The sequence below is a fragment of the Prionailurus bengalensis genome, chromosome D4 (genome assembly GCF_016509475.1).
Source record: "Prionailurus bengalensis isolate Pbe53 chromosome D4, Fcat_Pben_1.1_paternal_pri, whole genome shotgun sequence".
In the NCBI taxonomy this organism is placed as follows: domain Eukaryota; kingdom Metazoa; phylum Chordata; class Mammalia; order Carnivora; family Felidae; genus Prionailurus; species Prionailurus bengalensis.
The window spans coordinates 63,571,962-63,596,776 of NC_057359.1; the positions used below are offsets into that span (position 1 = coordinate 63,571,962).

General features: G+C 44.0%; 1 protein-coding gene and 1 non-coding gene across 2 annotated transcripts; one reads left to right on the forward strand and one right to left on the reverse strand.

Moving 5' to 3' along the window:
• PGAP4 (post-GPI attachment to proteins GalNAc transferase 4) lies at positions 1-24,303 on the reverse strand. The gene is made up of 2 exons (XM_043567197.1): positions 24,194-24,303; positions 1-4,741 (listed from the first exon to the last, which is right to left on the reverse strand). The coding sequence occupies exon 2, from the start codon at positions 4,662-4,664 to the stop codon at positions 3,453-3,455; it is 1,212 nt and encodes a 403-aa protein (XP_043423132.1). The 5' UTR covers positions 4,665-4,741; positions 24,194-24,303; the 3' UTR covers positions 1-3,452.
• TRNAK-UUU lies at positions 15,043-15,117 on the forward strand. The gene has a single exon. It is a non-coding gene; the product is annotated as a tRNA-Lys (tRNA).
• Positions 24,304-24,815: the final 512 nt, after the last annotated feature.

Here is a 24,815-nt window from a genome sequence, read left to right on the forward strand (position 1 = left end):
CTTTAAATCAGTTCACTAATCCACATTTCTGTGTAGATCATATGGGAAAAGATCAAGAAAATCTGTTAAATTCTAAGCCAAAAAATGCCCATTCATTACAGAGTGATGACTCGTAACAATCCTGCAACCCAAGGACTAGAGGGACCTGGAAGCCACAGCACATTTCCACTGCAGTTCTAATACATTAAGTACTTTTTAATCACATTTCCAATCATCTTTGACATGGCCCCCAAAGGTTTTCAATATAAAATTCAACCTAAAAAAAAAAGGGCCAGTTAATGAGCATTTCTCAGCAAATTCATTGTAATTGAGATAAAAATATCCAAATGGTTCATGTGACTTAAAACTAGCCAGTTTCATATCATGCATTACTGTAATTCACAATGCATCATGGAGTATATAAAAATCCCACAGTAATCAACTCCAATTATAATGCCTCTCTACCAAAATTAAGTTGCCAATTAAATAAATTCTACCAAACGAGGGGTGTATCCACGGTAAATTAGATTAATCCTACCATCTTATTAATTCAGTTTGTGTTCTCCAGTTGTACCGTAGTATTCTTTACCCTTCTTTCCTTAAACAACAATAAAAAAGAATGCACAGTTCAAATGTTTCCACTCAAGAAATACAACAAAATCAGTTATCAATTTTTAAGCAAACGGCCCATAATTGTGAATGGTTACCTTGGGACTCCAAAATGGCGTGTGTGTGTGTGTGTGTATGTGTGTGTGTGTGTGTGTATTTTCTCTATTATTCACCACATTAGAAAATCCATCCACAGAAATGAGAGGGAATGACAAAAGTCTTCTCAGGATGCCTCAGTGGAACAGCTGCTTTTATTGGAACTGATATGTCTATGCAAATACACTCAGTCGCAATAGGGAGCTTCTTAGGCCTGATCATAATTTAAACCCTGAAAGGTGAGCAGGTTCTGTTAGAGACCTTCATCCTCCCGATGACCTATGTCCTTTGTTATGGGAAGGGGAGTTTAGTTCTCCTCTAGCCCCCTTGCTTAGGATTAAATGAGACTTCAGCTTTGGTGTAAAGCTGTCAAGTGTCCTAATGAAGGACAACATACAAAAAATGGACTCTAGGTATGAGGGAGAGCTAGATGAGGGTGGGGACAAAATGGCAGAACGGAGCCTGCATCTGCAGAAAATGTCCAAGGATGGTAGATTCTAGTTAAGATCTATGGGGGAAGGTGTCTTTGTGTAGGCAGAGAAATGAGACAAGGCAAAAATGGCTTTAGCCATCCAGGAGTCAAGGGAGGGGATGTATGCATGCGGTAGACAACTGAATTAGAGCAGAAATATAAACCAGCAATGATTCCCTATCTTCTGCCTGGCTAGCTTAGATTGGACTCTCCTGTCGTTGGGCACAAAACATTCATGAGGAGATCCATTTGTTAATGGAACAAATGCTAATGAGTTGTAGGTTGAAGGCAGTTCTGTTCCTGAACACGGGGATAAACCAGTCACTGAGAGAAGATGAATTTAGCAGTGGAGTCTGAACATCTTGATAAGTCATCTAGTAGCTCTGCTCACTTTGGACATTCCTGAGGGACATGTAACATCTCACGATAACAACACAACACATACTTATGCATGTTTGTTCCCCAAGACCAACGGGACAATGAGGGTCTACCATGTTAGCTTACAGAGACATTTTTTCAGTCCAGGTTACAATCAGATTCTACAAAAGAGAATTTGACTACATAGATATTTATAAAATGAATGTGGTTAAGAAAAAAGTGCAGGAACTCAGAGGAGCTACGTTCCCATCCTGGCTCTGCTGCTGTCCAGCCGTGTGAACCCAGAGAAGTTGTTTCGTATCCCTTGGTCTCGGTTTGTCCACCTGCAAAATGTGGTGTGGAACCCCTATGTACTGCCTCAGTACTCTTGAGGGGTTCTCCAAATGGAAGTTTACCGGAAATTTAAAAAGCAAAAGAAGGCATGGCACCGAAACAAATGATCCACACAACACACTTGAAATCCAATGTAGACACACATCCTCACAAAGGGACTTGTTGGCCACTGGCTTGATAAATATTGTCCGAGGACATCTACGTGGAACTTTGGAGAAAAGTAATTTTCAGATGCTAGTCTTGGAATAAACTCAAGAGGAGTCTCAGACCATTTCCCATTTAAATGAACAATTATTTTTGGCTTGGTTGGAAGAGGCGCCAGATGAAACCTTCTTCACAAGTCACAATGCCAAGTCAGCTTTTATTCTAGTAGTTTGGTCCAGAATGACTGCTCCCCATGTGGAAGCCCTATGCCCTACTGCACACTTTAAACAGTATCACTAATATCTTTATCCAAAATACACTTGAATTTCATATGCTTATTCTAGGAAAAGAACTAGTGTTCGTCAAGTGCTTTCTATGGGATAAGCACTTGCTAGGTGTTTTACATACATTCTGTCATTTAATCCTCAAGGCAACTTTAAAAGGTAGGTATCATTATCCCCGTTATACAGGTGAAAAAACTAAGACTCAGAGTGGTCATAACTTGCCCAAGTTCACATCACTAGGGCATGGCAGAGATCTGAAAAAAAAATTCAGGCCTTCTGACTTCACAGTCTACATTTTTTCTTTTTCTTACACCATGATATCCAGAAGAAGAAAAAAGTGAGGGTGAATGGTTAGCCAGGAAAATAAGGGAAAAGGATACACTATTAGTGAGCTCACCCATTTTATATCATTCTGCAATGTCCAATTTTCAAAGAATCAGAATATGACAGAAATATTCAATACTGAATCACTACTGAACATAAGAAATCTGGTTTTGATGATCCAAAAGGTGCCTGTAGATCTTGCTGTGACTTAAAGTTGTCACTAGCGGTATTGACTAGCAGTACACTACAGATGTGTGGGGAAAAAAACACCAGGAAACAGAAACGTGATCACCTGCCTCCAAGTCGCCAGGCCCTGCAATGGATTTTACTGGCTTTTATTACACCAGGTCAAAGAAACAAATGGAACCTAGCAACATGGTCCTGCCTCTTTGGACACACGTCCATTCTCATGCCTGGAAAGAAAGAAATCAATTCAAAAGGATCTCACCTTTCACCAAATTCTACCCTTAAAATCCTAAAACAGTCCTATCTTTATGCACATTATTTTTGGCAGTTACCAGCTCTATCACAAAGCATTGCTGAAAACAGTTGGAGAATAGAACTGGTATGTAAATGCCCCCTCGGTGGGTGGGTCAACTGCATGAGGCAGTATGGCTGTGTGGAGGGAGAGGGGTCCCGACTCAGGGCCAACATCTGATCCTGCTGGAGTTACCAAAGCCAGGGTTCTTGATGTGTATGTTCTCAGCTGCCTCAGTGCCTAGATCCCTAACAACCTTAAACAATGAAATGACTGCAAGCAACCACGTCCAAAGAAAGAGCTCGATATCGGAATTGCCAAGAATGCCAATTTCAGAAAGGCATTTCTTGGAACACTAGAGCAGACTGGGATGAAAGTTGTACCGGAGGCTGGAGAAGAGCCCAATGTGCTTCACGAGGTTGGGCTCCACCACGTAGGCCCGCTCCCCCTTGGCCCTCAACAGTGAGTAGAGTGCCATATCCTTGCCAAAGCCCTTGTGGCAGTACACCTGAGACAGGTAGGTGAGGGTCCGGCGGGCCGCAGGGGCAGGGAAAAGCATGGCTGGGGTGCAACACTGAGAGGCAGGGACCACGCTATACAGGGAAGGACTCAGCCGCCGCAGTTCCAGGAAATAATGCCGGCCCACCAGCTCCACGAGACCCATGCTGTATAGGGAGAAGAAGAGCATGACAGGCCAGCTGAACCCCGGACGGCTGGCAAACCGCATGTATATCCAGGTTAGCAGGGGCCCCAGCAACATGCCCACACCGACCCACTCCAGGATCCGCATGGGCTCAGGGTTGATGTAGTGCTGGAGCCTCTCGGGGTGATAGAGCTTCAGATAGAGGGCATCTCTGAGGTGTGACTCGGAGAAGCGAGCCCGCAGAAGGTGCTCCAGGACTGGGAAGATCTGCTCTTCTGGAACAGCATCATCTTCTACCATCAGGACGTAGTCTGGGTTGTAGGTCTGCAGGGAGGACTCCAGGCAATAGACATAGTCCTGCTTCTCCTTCTCAAATGAGTTGGTTGAAGGGTCATCACCATAATCATCCTCGGTGCCCTCATAGCGGTTGGCCACGGGGACGTACTTAGACAGCAGCTTGGCATCGAAATGGCTTACACTACGCTCCACGTTGCACAGGAAGAGTTGGTGGCCCTCGCATTGGGGGCCACACTGTTGAAGAAGCCGGTGGAACTGGGACACCACCTGCAAGACGTAGTGGAAGCCAGGTTGCCTGTCGACGGTGATGATGGTGATGACCAGCCAGGGGCGGGGGGTGGCCTGCCAGACAATGGGCACTGAGCCGTTGGCAGAGGGCAGCTCCTCAAAATAGTGGAGGGCAGCTTCACCCTCTTTCAAACTTTGCTGCAGGAACTCTTGACTCATTTGGTTCAGATGCCAATGGCGCAGATAGAAATAAGAGTGCAGAAGGCGGTGACAGGCCAGGGGGGCCAGCAAGCCGAATGTCACCACTGTTAAGATCAAGAGCTGGACAGCAGTGCTGCCCCAGGAGAGCCGCCTCAGCCTCCGGAGGAGCATGGCAGCTGGAGGGGCTGACGTGCTCATGGGGTCAACTTCTGGTCAGGTCTGGTCCCAAGAACAAACCATCCTGGAATGCAGGCCCACCTCAGGACAGATGACACCTAAAGAAAGAGGAAGGACAGAATGGTAAAAGAGGCCTTAAAAAGCCCAGGGACAGAACTCAGCACAAATCAAACCAGAAATTCTAATTCTAGGTTGTAGCTACTAGAGACTTAGAAGTCTCCGGGACAGTATTCTTTGGTTGTACTGGTTCCCGGTCTCTGGGATTTTTTCATTATTTCTATGAGCAAGGAAACCTTGGTGTATCTAACCAAATTGCCATGCCTACAGATGCTTAGTTAGGTTTACAATGCACCAGAAAATCACCAGGTAGGCTAGTAAGATCATTATTTCAATTCAGCAGCTACAGAGATATGCGTTCTTAAGACGGACAAAAAATCCAGACTTGACAAGAGAAGCAAGAAGAAATACATATTCAAAGCAAATTTTTTTTTAATTTTTTTTTCAACGTTTATTTATTTTTGGGACAGAGAGAGACAGAGCATGAACGGGGGAGGGGCAGAGAGAGAGGGAGACACAGAATCGGAAACAGGCTCCAGGCTCTGAGCCATCAGCCCAGAGCCTGACGCGGGGCTCAAACTCCGGGACCGCGAGATCGTGACCTGGCTGAAGTCGGACGCTTAACCGACTGCGCCACCCAGGCGCCCCCAAAGCAAATTCTAAAGTAAGTGTGTAGTGAGTACTGGTTGACTGGGCATTGCAATTTTCTGAAAACAGTCTTTTCTGCGCATCCCAAATAAGAAAAGGACTGTTTGGGATTCTCTGAAGTGTCTTTGTCAAGATCTTCCATTCTTATTTCTCTAATCTCATGCAACTATACTTAAAATTGCCTATCAATTTAGTCCTGATAGTCCCCTCATTTTATTTTTTAGAGCACTACCACAGGAACCAGTGCCAGTATCTTCCAGATGCAAGCGAACTCGAGGGCCCCAGCCTTTGGGAGGGAAGGAGGTGTCTGAAGGAAGGTCTATGAGCAGCTTTTCAATGAGGGCAAGAGGGGATAGGTGGTGATGAAGATGCAAGTGGCAGGTGCCCCCAGCCTGGTCTAGAAAGGATGTTGTGTGATGTGATGGCTCGGAGCGTAGGCCTGAGGTCAGGCACACGTGTGACTCCCGACTCAGCCACTCAGCTGGTGGAAACTCACATCACCTCTCCACAGCTCAGATTCCTAACCTCTAAAATGGAGATGATAATAATACCTTATCGAGTTACTATGGAAATTAAATGTGTTACAGAGCAAAATAGTGCAGAATATAAATGCCATTAAAATGTACGCATATGTGGGGTGCCCGGCTGGCTGGGTTGGAAGAGACTGTAACTCTTGATCTCAGACTCATGAGTTTGAGCCCCATGTTGGGTGTAGAGATTCCTTAAATAAATAAAACTTTTAAAAATGTATACATACGTAGAAAGTCAAGTAATACCTTGGGAATAAGTAAGCCTAATGATCTGAGGGAAAACAGACTCATACCAAGAAACAAAATTAAAAGGATAAAGCCAGTATTACAGCATTAAGGGCAACGCAAAACTAAGCAGTGCCTAAGCCCTTTATGTCAGAAGCATAATAAAGCGTGCACACATTTGGAAGAAACTCCCCAGCTTGTGAGTTATCTTGTGTGGTACCTGACCAGGTGCCACATGAGGCTGTGTTGCAGGGCTCAGTCCTGCCATATCCGTGTTCCTCCCTTCCTGGGCACACAGAAAGACCACATTCCCTAGTCCATCATCTTCCAGGTGAGGTCATGTTGACTAGGACTTGCCAGGAAAATGTGAGCCAATGATAGGTGTGGCTTCTGGGCCAAGGTAGTTGAGAGTGGATGTGCCTTCTCGACTTTCTCATTCTCCATTTGCCAACCTACTGGACAGGTTTCGTGGATCTGGAGGAGGTGGAGCCACCAGACGGCAGGAGCCTGAGCTCCTGAATGACTGCATAGAACAGAGGTCCCTCCCGCTGCTCATCTCGGAGCAGCCTCCCAGTCTAGAGGGGGCTTTGTGGGAGGTAAGACGTAAACCACTGCGTCTGGTCACTAATAATTTTTGGACTCGTTTATTACAGCAGTTACCTTCCAGCCCACTAGAGTTGTGTAGAATACCACACCTCTCTCTATAGGACCATGACATAGTAATCCAAGGAAGTCCCATGTCGGCATCAGAAGCAGATTATACTGTGAGATCCCAGAGGTGAGACAGACTACCCCAGTACTAGGAAGAGATCCGGATAGTACCTGAAGAGGGAAATGGCAGGGAGAGGTTTGCATTCTATGCAACCCTGCTGGTGTGTGAATGTTCCGAGTACACAAGACTGGTTGCTTCCCCCTGGAACTGCTCAGGCCCATGGAGTTAATAAATGATGTAGGTGCACGTCCATATGGCCTCACCAGTTTCACATCACTCCTAGTAGAAACCAAGAACTGAAGTTGGGTTGGGCTTACACTCCTGCTAGGGAATGGAGTCATTCCAGTGGCTTCCTGCTCACCTTGTCCTCCCTACTCTTGCTATTACCCAAGAGAGCTGTACCCACTTAGAAGAAGGAACAAAATACAAGATAAGGCATGCAGCTTGGAGAATGCCAGGCACATCATGAGTGCAAAGATGAAAATGTGATTATGATGACTGTGCAAGCTCTGTGTTTGGTGTGAAATCACTATCCATACTCCTTCAACACTCTCTTCCAGTGACAGTTTCTGGTAAAGCAAGAATGTGACACTCTAGTCCAGATAAGTCCCAGGGGAGGGATGTTTAAAGATTGTGTGTGTGTGTGTGTGTGTGTGTACATGCACACAGTTATCATTTAAATATATAAATCCGGGGGTGCCTGGGTGACTCAGCTGGTTAAGCATCCGACTTCGGCTCCGGTCATGATCTTGTGATTGTGAGTTTGAGCCCCGCATTGGGCTCCGAGCTGACAGCACTGGGCCTGCTTCTGACCCTCTGCCTGCCCCCTGCCCCTCCCCTGCTCTCTCTCTCTCTCTCAAAAATAAAATAAACATTAAAATATAAACCTGATCATATCACTCTCCTGCTTAGAACCCTTCTGTAGCTTTCCATTGCTCTGTTAATAAAATCCAAATGTCTTATCATAGTCCACAAGACCCTGTATGATCTGGACTGTGCCCTACTGTGTCTTCTCTGTCATCTCATTCTACCATTCCTTTCTCAAGTTGCTCAAAACTAGAGGTTGGCAATATTTTTCTGTAAAGGGCTAGACAGTAAATATTGCAGATATTGTGGGCCACATACTATCTCTGTTGCACAGTCTTCTTAGGCTTTTTCGTTTTGAAAACGCTTTAAAAATATAAAAACTATTTTTAGTGCTCCAGCCACATAAAAACAAGCTGTAAGCCAAATCTGGCCAGCAGCTCGTAGTTTACCAATTCTTATTCTAGACTAGCATAGTCCAACAGAAATATAATTCGAGTCACACATGTATTTAAAAATCTTCCTTGGGGCGTCTGGGTGGCTCAGTCGGTTAAGCGTCTGACTTTGACTCAGGTCATGATCGTGGGTTTGTGGGTTCAGGATCAGGTTTGTGGGTTTGGGCCCCACATTGGGCTCTGTGCTGACAGCTCAGAGCCTGGAGCTTGCTTCGGATTCTGTGTCTCCTTCTCTCTCTGCCCCTCCCCCGCTCATGCTCTGTCTCTCTCTGTTTCTCAAAAATGAATAAATGTTAAAAAAAAATTAAAAAGTACAATAAAATCTTCCAGCAGCCAGAGTAAAAAATTATAAAGAAACAGATGAAATTAATTTTAATAGTATATTTTAAACACAATACATGAAACCAATATGAAAAAATTATTAATGAGGTGTTTTATGTTCTTTTTTTTTTGTACTAAGTCTTTGAAATCCAGTGTATCTTTTACATTTACAGCAGATTTCAATTCAGACTGGTCACATTTCAAGTAATCAACAGCCACATGTCACCAATTAGCAGGAAAGCTCTAGATACACTGATCTTTCAGAACATTGACTATGCTATGTTTTTACCCAACTCCTGGCCTTTGCTCCCACAGCTCCCTCACCCTGGAACATTTTAGTCCACCCCCTTCCCTGCTTCCTCATACAGATTGCTTTTTCTCATCCTTTAGTACAATCTCCTTAGGGGAGCTGTCCCTGGCCCATGCAAAGGACGACCTACCAAATTGGCACTTATATATTTTGCTAATGGGAGTATAAATCAGCACGACCTCCATAGAAGTGATCTGGGACTATCTAAGAAAACCACGAATGACTCAGCAATTCCATTTCTGTGTAAGTGCCGTGCGCTAACCAATTGTGGCACCGGGGCACCTTCAGCAATTCCATTTCTAATGTTCCTTCCTAGGTATATATTCTCATATGTGAGAAATGACTTGCAGCATCATCTGTAATAGCAAAATAGTGCCAAGTGCCCATCGGTTGAGAGTGAGTCAAATACATTATGGTACAAAGTACCCATTAAAAGTAAGCAAACCTGGGGGCGCCTGGGTGGCTCAGTCGGTTAAGCGTCCTACTTCAGCTCAGGTCACGATCTCGCGGTCCGCGAGATCGAGCCCCGCGTCGGGCTCTGGCCTGATGGCTCAGAGCCTGGAGCCTGCTTCCGATTCTGTGTCTCCCTCTCTCTCTGCCCCTCCCCCGTTCATGCTGTGTCTTTCTCTGTCTCAAAAATAAATAAACGTTAAAAAAAAAATTAAGAAAAAAAAAATAAAAGTAAGCAAACTTGGAAGAGACCGAGATGGCAACATAGAAGGCTCCTGCACTTCTCTCCTTCCATGGATGCATTAAATGTACAGCTACACCGTGAGAAATTCCCTGTGAGAGAAATCCAGAAACTAGCTGAGCAACTCCTACACATAGGGAAAATGAGATAATACCCACGTTGAATCAGGTAGGAAAGGCTGAAACACACACCAGCGATAAACCCCACCCCCAGTACAGCACCATACAATCTGGAGGGAACTCCCAATTCACAGCTTCTTTCTGAGAAGTAAAGGGTTTGGAGCACACACATATCTAGCACTCCAAATTTTAGGACTCCCACCTGAAGGATGGGCGCCCAAAACATCTAGCTCTAAATGCCAACTGGGCTTTCATCCAGGGGACCAACAGGACCATAGTAAAGAAAGAAGCAGTTCTTAGTGAGTTCATGGGCACTTGCCACTTCTGTCTCCTCTAGGGCTCATCATGGAGGAAGCAGGCAAAAAATGCTTATCCCCCAGTTTTTCCCTGGAACGGTTTGGAGTGCATACTTTACAAGCACCTGCCAGAGGTGCTTCTAACTTAGCACATAACTAGGAGCTGGCTGAGATTCTGTGCAGAGCCCAGGGGAGCTCATAAGCACTTCTCCCACCTTCTTCCATGGGCCCCTCCAATGATAACACCAGATCGCCAGTATCTCTCTGGAAAGCACTTGTGCATAGGTCTGGTGCCCCAGATTTTGTGGCAATAACCTGAGGGATGAGCCTCTGGATCACCTGGCTCTAATAGCCCCCCAACATTCAAAAAACTGTGGGAACCAATAAATGAACTTGGTAAAGTTGCAGGATCTGAGATCAATGTACAAACATCAGTGGCATATCTATACACTAACAAGGAGAAATTAAGAAAACAACCCCATTTACAAGAGCATCAAAGAATAAAATACTTACGAATAAATTTTTACCAAAGAGGTGAAAGATCTGTATACTGAAAACTATAAGACATTATTGAAAGAACTGAAAATGACACAAATAAATGGAAAGATATTCTGTGGTCATGGAGTAGAAGAATTAATATTGTTAAAATGTCCATATTACCCAAAATGATCTACAGATTCAATGCAATATCTATTAAAATTCCAATGGCATTTTCCACAGAAATAGAAAAAACAATCCTAAAATTAGTATGGAACTACAAAAGACCTTGAATAGCCAAAGCAATTTAGTGCAAGAAGAATAAAGCTGGAGGCATCACACTTCCTGTCATCAAACTGTATTACAAAGCTGTATCAAAAAGATATGGTACTGGCATAAACAGACATACAGACCAATGGAACAGGATAGAGATCCCAGAATTAACCTTTGCACAGATGGTCAATTAATTTATGACAAACGAGCAAAGAGTATAGAATGGGTAAAGGATAATCTCTTTAATAAATGGTGCTGGGGGACAATTGGGGGTTCAGTCGGTTGAGCATCTGACTCATGTTTTCAGCTCAGGTCATGATCTCACGGTTCTTGACATCAAGCCCCGTGTCTGGTTCTTCACTGCTTGGGATTCTCTCTCCCTCGCTCTCTGCCCTTCCCCTGCGTGCGTGCACACACACTCTCTCTCAGAATAAATAATAATAAATAAACATTAAATAAATAAATAAATAAATGGTGCTAGGAAAAGTGGATAGCCATATGCAAAAAGCTGGAACCCTATCTTAGACCACTCACAAAAATCAATTCAAAATATATTAAAGACTTGAACAGAATGCCTGAACTGTAAACTCCTATAAGAAAACATAGGAAATAAGCTTCTTTTTAAAAAATGTTTATTTCTTTTTGAGAGAGAGAGCATGCATGCAAGGAAGGAAGAGAGAGGGGGACAGAGGCTCTGAAGCAATCTCTTTGACAGAAGAGAGCTTGATGCAGAGCTTGAACTCACAAACTGTAAGATCATTACCTGAGCCGAAGTCGGACACTTAACCGACTGAGCCAGGCACCCCAGGAATAAGCTTCTTGACACTGGTCTTGGCAATGATTTTGGATTTATCACCAAAAGCACAGGCAACAAAAGCGAAAATAAACAAGTGAGACTACATCAAGCTAAAAAGCCTTCACCCAGCAAAGGAAACCATCAATAAAATGAAAAGGCAACTTATAAAATGGAAGAAAATATTTGTAAGCCACATATTAGACAAGGAGTTAATATTCAAAATATATAAAAATTCATACAACTCAATAGCAACAGTAATAATAATAATAATAACAACTCACTTATTTAAAATTGAGCAAAGGAGGACCTGAATAGACATTTTTCCAAGGAAGACATATAAACAGTCAACAGGGTGCTCGGAAAGGTGCTCAACATCACCAATCATCATAGAAACAAATCAAAACCACAATAATATATCACCTCACACCTACTGAGATGTCTACCATCAACAAGGCAAAAGATAACAAATGCTAGCATGGATGTAGAGAAAGGGAACCCTTGTATACTGTTGGCTGGAACATTAACTGGTATGGCCACTATGTAAAACAATATGGAGGTTCCTCAAGAAATTAAAAATAAACTACCAAATGATCCAGCAATTCCACATCTGGGTATATATCCAGAGGAAAGAAAAACATTATCTTGAAGAGGTATCTGGCATTGCAGCGTTATTCACAATAGCCAAGATACAGAAACAACACAAATGTCCACTGATGGATTAATGGATAAAGAATATGTGGTATATCTATGAAATGGAATATTATTCAGCCTTTAAAGAAAAAAAGGAAATGCTACCATCTGTGACAACATGGATGAATATGGAGGGCATTATGCTAAGTGAAATAAGACAGAGAAAGACAAATATTGCATGGTATCATCTAATGTGGAACCTAACACAGAATAGAAAGGTGGTTATCATGGGGTGCCTGGGTGGCTCAGCCGGTTAAGCATCTGACTTCAGCTCAGGTCATGATCTCATAGTTCGTGAGTTTGAGCCCCACATCAGTCTCTTTGCTGACAGCTCAGAGCCTGGAGCCTGCTTCAGATTTGGTGTCTCCCTCTCTCTCTGCCCCTCCCCTGCTTGAGCTCTGTCTCTCCCTCTCTCTCTCTCTCAAAAATAAATAAACATTAAAAAAGAAAGAAAGAAAGAAAGATGGTTATCAGGTGCTAAGGGGTGCGGTGTGGGGATAGGGAGAGGTTGGTCAAAGGGTATAAACTTTTACTTACAAGGTCTTTTTTTTTTTAAGTTTATTTATTTTGGGGGAGGGGCAGAGAGAGAGAGAGAGAGAGAGAGAATCTCGAGGAGTCCCATGTGGGGTCTGAACTCACGAACAGTGAGATCATGACCTGAGCCAAAATCAAGAGTCATATGCTCGAAAAAAAAAAAAAGAGTCATATGCTCAACCAACTGGGCCACCCAGCGACCCCTAAGGTGAATAAGGTCTTTAAAAAAAGTACGATAAACAAGGGTCTGAGCATCTAATGCATAACTTGGTAACTACAGTTGATAATACAGTATTGTATAATTGAAATTTGCTAAAAGAGAAGAACTTAAGTGTTCTCATCAAAAAAAAAAGTTACAAAAAGCAAACTCTTTATGCACAGATATAGAAAAACTGTAAGATATTTTTTCAGTTACAGAAGACACAGAAAGTATGTATAGCACACTACCATTTGTGTAGAAAAGGGGGGAGATATACATAAGTGTACTTGCTTGTATATAAGTCCACAAGTATTTACTTAGTGAACAAACTGATTGACAGCACACTCTTAAATCCAAGTCCTTCCAGGCCTGTGGTTTCCTGCTTTATTTTCTAGGATCTTGCTGAGGGTCCTGGTGTGGTTGTGGGGCTGCCTTCAACACTTCTTCTACAAAAGAGGCTTGTATGTGGCAGGTGGATAGAAGGGGAGAAGCCTTTCTTGAAGCTATCAAGCAAGCATGATGATTTCCCTTAGATTTTGTTATTAAAGTGGGGCCAGCGAAATTAAGGAGATGTCTGTTCTATCCAAGCCACCCTGTGCTGCTGCTCTCAGGCCATATCCTTCCCTTGCCACCCTAGGCTCCTGATTTTCTCTCTCTTCCCTCTGGCAGTTGGGTCAGGAACTGAGGCACCTGGTACTGACATAAAGACGACCTTTAATCCCAGGCAATTTCCCCTCTGGGGTCAATAAAATCATTAACATCTCAGAAATACCTTGCTTTAAAAATATGGTAGTGAGGAGCACCTGGGTATCTCAGTTGGTTAAGCATCCAACTTTGGCTCAGGTCATGATCCCGCGGGCCGTGAGCTCGAGCCCCACGTCGGGCTCTTTGCTGACAGCTCAGAACCTGGAGCCTGCTTCAGATTCAGTGTCTCCCTCTCTCTCTGCCCCTCCCTGCTCATGCTCTCTCTCTGTCTCTCAAAAATAAATAAACATTAAAAATTAAAAAAAAAATAAATTAAAAAAGTATGGTAGCGAGACTGCTCTTCTCCTGACCTTCAGGGAAGGAATAGGACTAATTTCCGAGGACACATGGTCCCCACATACATTGATAAGCTCTTAGCTGGGGTGAGGAACAGCCCAGACCTTTAGAACTTACAATAAGGACATGCGTTTCTTGCTCACGGATCTGTGCACAGCTGTGGTTCAGCTGGGTTCAGCTCTAGACTGCAGGTGGGAATCAGGTCGTTTCATGTAATTCTTGTTCCAAGTCCAGTGTCAGAAGAAACAGCCATCTGGGCATGCTCTTTTGGTGGATGGCAGATACACAAGAATCAAAACACGAAGGTTCATTTACAGCCTCACTTAAGCATGCCACACGTTAAGTCCACTCACCATGCACTAGCTGAAGCAATGGGGCAGGGAAATGTACTCCTCCCACAGAGCAGAGGAAGGGAAAATGAAGGTTCAATAGAAAGCAAAAGCAGCAGGCCAATTTCTAAGCCCTCAGGAAAAAAGAAAGGTTCTAGCAATTTGTTCAGAGTAGGCGACATTTCTAAAATGCTCATAAGGCATCTGGCTGCCATATCATTATACTCAGTATGAGTCAAAAGAGACTATGGTAATGACCCCTAAATCTCCGGGTTTTATAAGAAAGAGGCTTAATTCTTGCTCATGTTACTTGTCCATTACGGATCAGTTGAGACTCTGCTCCCTGTCATTTGCACTTCAGGCCCCAGGTAGATGGAACTGCCTCTCTTCTGGACATTGCTGGTTTTGTGGCGGAGGAGAAAGAAACAGACAGTGAACCACAAGCTGGCTCTCAAAGCTACGGCTCAAAAATGACACACATCATGTCCACCTACATTTCACTGACCAGAGCAAGTTACATAACAACTTTTTTTTTTAATTTTTTTTTCAACGTTTATTTATTTTTGGGACAGAGAGAGACAGAGCATGAATGGGGGAGGGACAGAGAGAGAGGGAGACACAGAATCGGAAACAGGCTCCAGGCTCTGAGCCATCAGCCCAGAGCCTGACGCAGGGCTCGAACTCCCGGACCGCGAGATAGTGACCTGGCTGAAGTCGGACGCTTAACCGACTGCACCACCCAGGCGCCCCAACAACTCTTAAGTTCAACACAACAGTTATGTAATTTTCCTGCAAGAAGGGGTGCCGAAAGACATATGGCCAAGCCTGAAACCAATGATTAGGGAAAGATATGTCTCTCCAGTAAGGGGCAGAAAATACCTTGAACAGGGGTGCCTGGGTGGCTCAGTTGGTTGAGCATCGGACTTTTGATATCCTAGGGTCGTGGGATCGAGCCCCACATCAGACTCCATCCTGAGTGTACAGCTGGTTTAGAATTCTCTCTCTCTCCCTCTGTCCCTCCCTCACTTGCACACATACTCTCTCTCAAAAAAGAAAAGAAAAGAAAAGAAGAAAATATCTTGAACAATAATACAATCTAGTCCACCCATCTTGGACCATAGGAGGTGGGAACAGATCCTTTAATAATCAGATGACTGGTCTGCCTAAAATCCAACCACATGGAGGTAGGCATTCAAGACTACATTCTGTTTGCTATTTAAAGCATCTTCTTAAAGAATTTAACCAATTGCTGCACGGTGGGGTCAGGTGTCCAAGGCCACCTATAATTTATTTCACTTTACTGATTTGGTTTTAAGATAACTTACCTTAAAACAAAGGATTTTGAATTGGTAGTTCAAGGGAAGGAGCTCTCTACTCCCAGCCCAATCGTGGGGGTGGGGCAGAAGGAGGACCATGTCTACATTATCACCCCGATTGTCTTCTTCCAGAATTCCATAGTCACCCACAGCATCACCGGCTCAGGACCATGCTCCAGTGATGTTGTGGACTGACCTGCATCTGTGAGGTGGCCTGGAAACAATGACACCATTACAGCCTGGATACTATGGCGTAATGATTCCTGAATTCTTATCTAGGCCTTACTAGTGCACTTTGAAACACAACCATTTTGTAAATTGGACTATGCCTGTTATCATGTCTGGGATGGAGGGCTCAGAAAAGATAGTAAAAGACAAAGACACCAAGAAATGAACGTGAAATAGGGCTATAATGAATAAATGGAGCAACAATGACAAGTTACATTTTATGGCAGCTTCTGAAAATTAAGTTGAAGGGGTCACAGGGGTATGTGAGGCAGTATACCAGGCTTAGCCTGAAGAGATAAGCAGTCAAGAGGACTGTTTCCCAAGTCAGCCCTCATGCATGAATGGCACCACCATACCCCCAGGCACCTTGGGTCCAAAAGACCAGTATGTTCTGACTTCTTGCTCCTACCCAGTCACTTGCAAATCCCAGCAATGCTACCCATATGGCCTCTTGTACACCTCTCTTCTCTCCTCCCCTCCCACAGCCATGCCTTTCTGCATTGCCTCACCCTCGCTACTCATCATCACCTCCAGGCTGGCTACCAGCAACAGCCTCCTAACTAGGCCTATGACTTCCAGAAAGACCAACAGATTCAAAGCCATACGATCTGGGTGCAGGTCTGGTCCCAACACTCGCTAATTAGGTCCATTTGTAAAGAAATCATTTGATCTCTCTGAGACTATTTTGCTGCTGTCAAATAGGAAAATTAAAAATATCTCATGTATGGAGGCACTGTGAAGACAAAATGAGACAATGGCTATGAAAGCCATTTGTCAGAAAGATAGCAGAAATGGTGGTAATGTGTTACATCACCAGCATCCATCTGATGCTCTGAAGCATGGGTCTGAACATGGCACTCTTTTCTGCAGAACTGTTCTAGGATTCCCCAATGACTATAGAATGAAGTCCAAATTCTTCACCATGATTCTTCAAAATCCAGCTTCAGCTATCTCTCCAGACTCTATTCTTCTCTCCAGACAGTCTACTCAACCATCAAGAATCAGCTCAGAGGCAGCTCTTGATTTTGGTTCAGGTCATGATCTCACAGTTGTGAGATCGAGCCCCAAGTTGGGCTCCACGTTGGATGTGGAGCCTGCTTGAGATTCTCTCGCTTTCTCTCTCCCTCTGCCACTCCCTGGCTCATGCACATGTACAGACTCTCTCTGTCTCTCTCTCTCTCTCTCTCAAGAAAAAAAAAAAAAAAGAATCAGCTCCAAAGGAACCTCTTCTGGGCTGCCTGTGTGGCTCACTCAGTTATGGGTCCAACTCTTGATCTTGGCTCAGGTCATGATCTCACGATTCATGAGTTCAAGCTCCACATCGGGCTCTGTGCTGATGGTATGGAGCCTGCTTGGGATTCTGTCTCTCCTTCTTTCCGCCCCTCCTTGGCTTGTGCTCTTTCTCTCTCAAAATAAATAAACTTAACAAAAAAAGGGGGGGGGGGAACCTCTTCTGAAAGCCAACCATCATCTCCCCCAACCAGAAATAATCTCTTGTTTCTCAACTGCTTGGGCCTTTTACATAAACGTTCCCCCCAGAACCTTCATTTGTCACTTTCTACTTTAGACTGTATCTATTTATAGCTACCACTTATTAAGCTCCTGCTATATATCCAAGTCCCGTAGTAGACTCTTACATCTATTTCATTTAACCAAAATAGCAACTCTCAAATAGCAGTGGAACTAATTCCATTTACATGGAAAAAAAATGCTACCAAGTTGAAAGCAAGAACTTAAAACAGAAGAAAAATTCCAAAGCCCATATTTTGTCCCCAATGCCTGCTGCCTTCCATGGCTTTATTTATGGCCCCTGACTTATGCGTCAATTAGACTTATAAATCCTTTGTTAGTGGATTCAGTCTGATTTATCTTTGGTATCCCTTGTAGACTCATCACAGAACTCTATGCATGGAAGAGGCTCAATGTTTTTGAGCTAATAAATGCCCATAGTCAAGTCATTTGACCTCTGTGGGACTCAATTCCTCAGCTATAAAATTGGGAGTATCAAAGAGCCTGGCCACATAATGTGCAGAGATCAACTTATTTGTACGTGTTTGCTGAGCACTTATTACGTGCCAGACACTGTTCTAAGCATCTCAGTGATCCTCATAAGAAGCTTATGAGAGGGGTGCCTGGGTGGCTCAGTCGGTTAAACATTAGACTTCAGCTCAGGTTATGATCTCACGGTCTGTGAGTTTGAGCCCTGCATCGGGCTTTGTGCTGACAGCTCAGAGCCTAGAACCTGCTTTGGATTCTGTGTCTCACTCTGTCTCTGCCCCTCCCCCTCTCACACTCTGTCTCTCAAAAATGAATGTTAAAAAAAAAATTTTTTTTAAAGAAGCTTAGGAGAAGTACTATTATTCAGCCTGTTTTATACCTCAAAAAACTAAGGCAGAATTAACTTGTACTCAAAGTTAACAAAGCTCTTCAGTGGGTGGCAAAACTCAAATACTCGAACACAGGCAGTCAGGTTCCAGAACCCACATCTTCAACCAATATGCACTACTGTTTCTGCACAGATTGGAAACCCAAGAAAATCAGCTGACAAATAATTAGAAATGGTAAAAGAGTTTCAAAATGCGATTGATAACAGAATTAACATGTAAAAATATTACACACACACACACACACACACACACACTGCTTTCACCTAATCAGATAATAACCAAATTAATCAATGGGATAAAAGATCCCTGTCAAAATGAGGTTAAAAACCCTAAAATACCCAGGACGAAATTTTTTTAAATATGTGGAATATACACACACACTATAAAATTCTACTGAAAGATACTTAGAAAGTCTTTAGTAAGTGGAGAAAAAAAATAACGTTTTCTTAGCTGGAAAGCCTCACTAATGAAAGAGGCGATAGAGTTCTCTTTTTCCGGAACTAGTCTCTACGTTTAACATAAGGTCAATTCAATTTACTTCAAGAGGGAGTGGCCTAGTTCAACAAACTGGCACTTGCAAATACATTTGTGCAACCTTTGGAAGGAAAGTTGAGCCGGGTATCTATAAACATTTTATGTATGCATCCCCCTTGACCTAGAAGTTCTACTTCTAGGAATCTATCCTGCAGAAATCCCAACACATGCTATCAAAGATAGAAAAGGAAGGTTCATGCCAGTTTTGTTTGTAACAGCATGAAAGAGAAAGATAAAGAGGGGAGAGGAAGTGGGAGAGGGGAGGGGAGGAGAAAGAAGGAAAGGAAGGAGGAACTGCAGGGAAAAAAAAGGCCCAGCAACAGGGAACATATTTCTAGATAATTATACAAAGGGATGATAAGGAGCCATTAAAAAGGAAGAGAAAGTTTTAAATATACTAACATTAACGCCAAACATACTAACATACTAACGCCAAAGTCTTGGCGAGGTCTCTGCTATGGACTGATATGTGTTCTCCCCAAATTCCTATATTAAAATCCTACTCCTCACGTGATGGTATTTGGATATGGGGTCTCTGGGAGGTATTTAGGTCTTTGTGGTGGAACTCTCATGCTGGGATTAGTGCCCTTATAAAAAGAGATGGGGAAGGGTGCCTAGGTGGCTCAGTCATTAAGCCTCTGACTCTTGATTTCAGCTCATCACATGGTTTGTCAGTTTGAACCCCGAGCTGGGCTCTGAGCTGACAGTGTGGAGCCTGCGGGGATTCTCTCCCTCTCTCTCTCTGCCCCTCTCCCCTTTGCGTTCTCTCTCTCTCTCAAGAAATAAATAAACATTATAAAAATTAAAGAAAAAAAAGAAGAAATGGGAGTGTGCTTTCTTCCTCTCTTTGCCCTCTGCCAGTGAGAACAGCGAGAAAGTGGCATCCATACACCAGGAAGAGGGCCCTGAGCAGCACCCAGCTATGCTGGCACCCTGATCTCAGGTTTTCAGGCTCAGAAAGAAATGTTTCTGCTGTTTACACCACCCGGTCTATGATAACTTGTTATACTAAACTGAGCAGATTTTAAGTCTCTAAAGGGAAAAGAATGCAAATTATGTCAATGCAAATTATAAAAAAAAAATGTACATAGTATGGTCATTCTATTTTTAATATGGAATATAATTTAGTAGGAGATGAATGTATGGAAGACTCCTGTTTTGCTTTCAACACTTCTGTAAGAGCACGTGCTACTTTTATGGCAATTATTAAACGTTCATTCAACAAATACTGAGTCTTGTGCACTGACTGGGATGGTGAACTTGTCTGCCAGGGCCCTTATACACTGAGGGCCGTTGTTATCAAAAATCCAATAGAAATCCAAATAAAATTTTGTTTGCTTCTTTTGGTGGAGCAGGGAAAGGTTAGTTAACTTGATGAAAGTATTCTAAAGATTTTCTGGAATTCGTACTAATAAAAACGGCCAGGAAATGCTTACTTTGCTGGCATATATACGGACATTGGGGGGATATATCAAAGATTAGCCCTGTGCAGTGATGACATCAATGTCATGTGATGCTTCATAATTTTCATCGTGATGGTAGTTACATTTGACAACATTCTTCAAAATACACATTTAAATGCTGTGTTTTATTGCATGTAAACTATGCTTCAATAAAATTGATTTTTCTAAGAGCCAGGAAAATAATACAGAGTAATAAGAGAGAATCTGTCTAACCAGACCTTAAAGCCTACTATAAAACTTCAGTCATTAAAATAACATGGCACTGGCACCAAAATGTACTGATAAATAAATAGACAGATGCAGAAATCCACACAGATACAAACATGTAATAATTTAATCTGCCATACTTGAAGCAATTTAAATCGGGGGTGAAAAATGGATTTACTAGCTTTGCAGCAACTGGCTAACTATGCAGGAAAAGTAAACTAGTGCTCCACTTTATAACTTAAACTAGAATAAATTTCATATTAATACTGTCAAACAAAAGCTTAAAAGTACCTGAAGAAAAATACAGAAGTATATTTACATAAACTTGGTTTAGGAAAGGACCTTAACAGCAAAGTCCATAAGCAGAACCATTGAAAAAATATATGACTAAGTAAAAAGTTAAACTTGTATATGGTCAAAGATGAAAAGCTGACATTAGACAGATTAGGAAACACTATGCAACATAAATGACAGAATTACTACTTTAATGTGTAATGTGCAAAGAGTGCTTAAAAGTCAGGAACAGAAAGACACTCCAATTGAAAAGCAAAAGACTGAAAACTATCGAAAGCTTTTGAAAGAAAGTGAAGAAAACTCAAAAAGCGGAAAAACATTTCATGCTCATGGATTGGAAGAAAAAACATTGTTAAAATGTCGACACTACCGAAAGCAATCTACATATTCAATGCAATCCCTATCAAAATAACACCAGCATTCTTCACAGAGCTAGAACAAACAATCCTAAAATTTGCATGGAACCAGAAAAGACCCCGAATAGCCAAAGTAATCCTGAAAAAGAAAACCAAAGCTGGAGGCATCACAATTCCGGACTTCAAACTGTATTACAAAGCTGTAATCTGATCAAGACAGTATGGTACTGGCACAAAAACAGACACATAGATCAATGGAACAGAACAGAGAACCCAGAAACGGACAACTAATCTTTGACAAAGCAGGAAAGAATATCCAATGGAATAAAGACAGTCTCTTCAGCAAGTAGTGCTGGGAAAACTGGACAGTGACATGCAGAAGAATGAACCTGGACCACTTTTTTATACCATACACAAAAATAAACCCCAAATGGATGAAAGACCCAAATAAGACAGGAAGCCATCAAAATCCTCGAGGAGAAAACAGGCAAAAACCTCTTTGACCTCAGCCGCAGCAACTTCTTACTTGACATGTCTCCGGAGGCAAGGGAGACAATAGCAAAAATGAACTACTGGGACCTCATCAAGATAAAAATCTTCCGCACGGTAAAGGAAGCAATCAGCAAAACTAAAAGACAACCGACAAAATGGGAGACGATATTTGCAAATAACATATCAGATAAAGGATTAGTATCCAAAATCTTTAAAGAACTTATCAAAATCAACACCCAAAGAACAAATAATCCAGTGAAGAAATGGGCAAAAGACACGAATAGACACTTCTCCCAGGAAGACATCCAGATGGCCAACCGACACATGAAAAAATGTTCAACATCACTCATCATCAGGGAAATACAAATCAAAACCACAATGAGATACCAGCTCACACATGTCAGAAAGGTAAAATTAACAACTCAGGCAACAAAAGATGTTGGTGAGGATGCAGAAAAAGAGGAACTCTTTTGCACTGCTGGTGGGAATGCAAACTGGTGCAGCCACTCTGGAAAACAGGATGGAGGTTCCTCAAAAAATTAAAAATAGAACTACCCTACGACCCAGGAATTGCACTACTAGGTATTTATCCAAAGGATACAGGAGTGCTGATGCGAAGGGGCACATGCACCCCAATGCTGATAGCAGTACTATCGACAATAACAAAGTATGGAAAGAGCCTAAATGTCCATCGACTGATGAATGGATAAAGAAGATGGGTGTGTGTGTGTGTGTGTGTGTGTGTGTGTGTATATATATATATACATATATATGTGTATATATATATATATATATATATACAATGGAATATTACTTGGCGATCAGAAAGGATGAAATCTTGACATTTGCAACATGGATGGTACTGGAGAGAATTATGCTAAGCAAAATAAGTCAAAGACAAATACAATATGATTTCACTCATATGTGGAATTTAAGATACAAAACAATGAACATAAGGAAAAGGAAACAAAAATAAGATAAAAACAGAGAGGGAGACAACCCATAAGTGACTCTTAAATACAGGAAATAAACTGAGGGTTGCTGGCAGGGTGTTGGGTGGGGGGATGGGGGTGATGTGCATTGAGGAGGACACTTGTTGGGATGAGCACTGGGTGTTATGTGTAAATGATGAATCACTAAATTTTACTCCTGAAATCATTATTACATTATACATTAACTAACTTAGATTTAAATTTTTTTTTAATTAAAAAAAAAGAAAAAGAAAAAGAAAGCAAAAGAGAGGTGCCTAGCTGGCTCAGTCAGTGGAGCCTGTGACTCCTGATCTGAGGGTTGTGAGTTCAAGCCCCACCTTGTGTGTAGAGATTACTTTAAAAAAAAAAGTTGGAAGGGGGCAAAAGAATTAAGACAGTTCACCTACACAGATGCAAAAGGCCAGTACACAGAGGAAAAAGGTATTTACTGCCCCGGGGACGGGAGGCCCCGGGGACGGGAGGGGGGATTCAGACATGCAAATTAAAACAAGATACTATTTTTGTCCATCTTATTGGTTTAGATGTGTGCATGCAGAGAAACCTTTAAGAAGACATCCAGAAAATCTCAACAATCTAGATGAAGTTTTGTCATCTTTATTTTCTCCTTCACATTTTTGTTTCCTGAATGCTTTGTAATACACTTACCCTTTTTTAAGATTCAATATTGGTGTTAGACACACATAGCTTTCTCTTGTCGCCTCCTAAAGTACCTGGTACAGTGCACTCTAGAAATGCACCCCTAAAAAAGCTATCCCCTTACCAGGTTCAGTTCTCCTGGCGAAATAAATACACGTGCACGCACACGCACACACTGAACCTGCAGGTTTTGCTAATGGTCTGCATAGTGAGATCATCACTGGAGTCGCTCTGCGGTTCCCCCGGGGACAGCAAGGGACCAGCAGGGGATGCCAGGGTCACACCCACCCTGCAGGAGCTCTCGCCCCTGACTACCAAGGGCGCAGTGCGGAACCGGCAACGCCCGCGCCCAGAGGCCAGGAGGAAGATGCGACTACCGGGGGGTGGTCCTCTCTATTCCTCGCCGAAAGAGAATGGGAGCTGGAGACCACAGTCCCGGATCTAGTTCCTGCCGCCGACCTTGGGCAGTCCCCGCCACGTTTGGGCCTCAGTTTCCCTACTCGTCGGTCGAGGCTAACGGTTCCGATCGCGGAGGTGGCTCCCTTCAGCCGGTCTTTCCGGGAGCTGGGAGCGACGCCTTCCTCTGCCGGGTCGCCCTTCCTCGGTCCCCGGCTGCGCAGAAACCCCACGCCGCAGCAGCGCGTAATCCGCGAGCCCGATTAGCCCGAGGGGCTGACGCGGGAGGAACCCTCGCCTCAAGCGCGCGGCCATTAGGCGATGCGCTCTTCGGCTGTGCGGCCCGACTGGGCTCCCAGGACCCGGGTCTTAACCTGGGTTGGCACGCGCCCGGCTCGCGCCTTCCTGTCGGCCTCGCGGCGCAGCCGAGGCAGGCGAAGGGTGGAAAGATGCCCTCGCCGCGACACTCATTCATCCCTGCCCTGACACCAGCCCCCCCCGCGCGGAGGAAGCCCTTCTGGGGTCCCCGCAGTCCCCCGGCAGGAAGCGGCCAGAGCTCCGGGCCGGGCCGCGGCGAAGCTCGCCTGCTCAAAGCGCACGGCCGGGGGCGCAGGCCCTCCCGAGCTGCGCAAGCCCCCGCCGCTGCTCTCCCCGCGCCAGCGGCGGCCCCGGTAATCCTCATCCCCGCGCTCCGGCCGCGATGCCAGAGGGGCTGGGCATATCGCACGCAGTGCAAACCTACCCGGTGGAGGCGGTCAGCTCCGTCCTCCGCGTACGCCGAGGGCCGCCTCCAGTGTCGCCTAGGCTGGCTGGCTCATCGCCACTGAGGAGCCATCGCCCGACCCTGAGGCCCGAGCGGAGCGGGTGCCGCGCGGTTCGGGTGCGCGCCGGAGCCTCGCCTCCTCCCGCGGCGCAGCTCCCGCGCCGGGTCCCCGCGCTCCGGCAGGCCATGTGACCTGCGAGCTGCGGAGCGACCAGCTTGGGGGGGGGAAAGGACGGCAAAAGGCGCCAACTGATGGGCAGAAAGGGAAAAGCAGGCTCATGGCAAAGGAAACTGAAATTCTGGAAGGATTAGGTCTCTGCGCTGTTCGCAGCCCCAGCGGGCTTGCAAGCATTTTCTCCGCTGGAAGGAACTGGTTTCACCCATAATGAAAATAAGAGCGGACACCCCACTTCCGCCCCGAATCCCCACTGCACCCAGGCGTCTTAGTGAACGTTCCTCTAGATCTCACTTCACCCTGGACGTTACAGATTATCATCCCCAATTTGCAAATGGAAGATTTGAGAAGAATTGCCAAGTACAACCTTTCCTAGTTCCAAAAGCCAGACTGTAAACATTTATTCAAAATCAGAAAGGTTTGGCT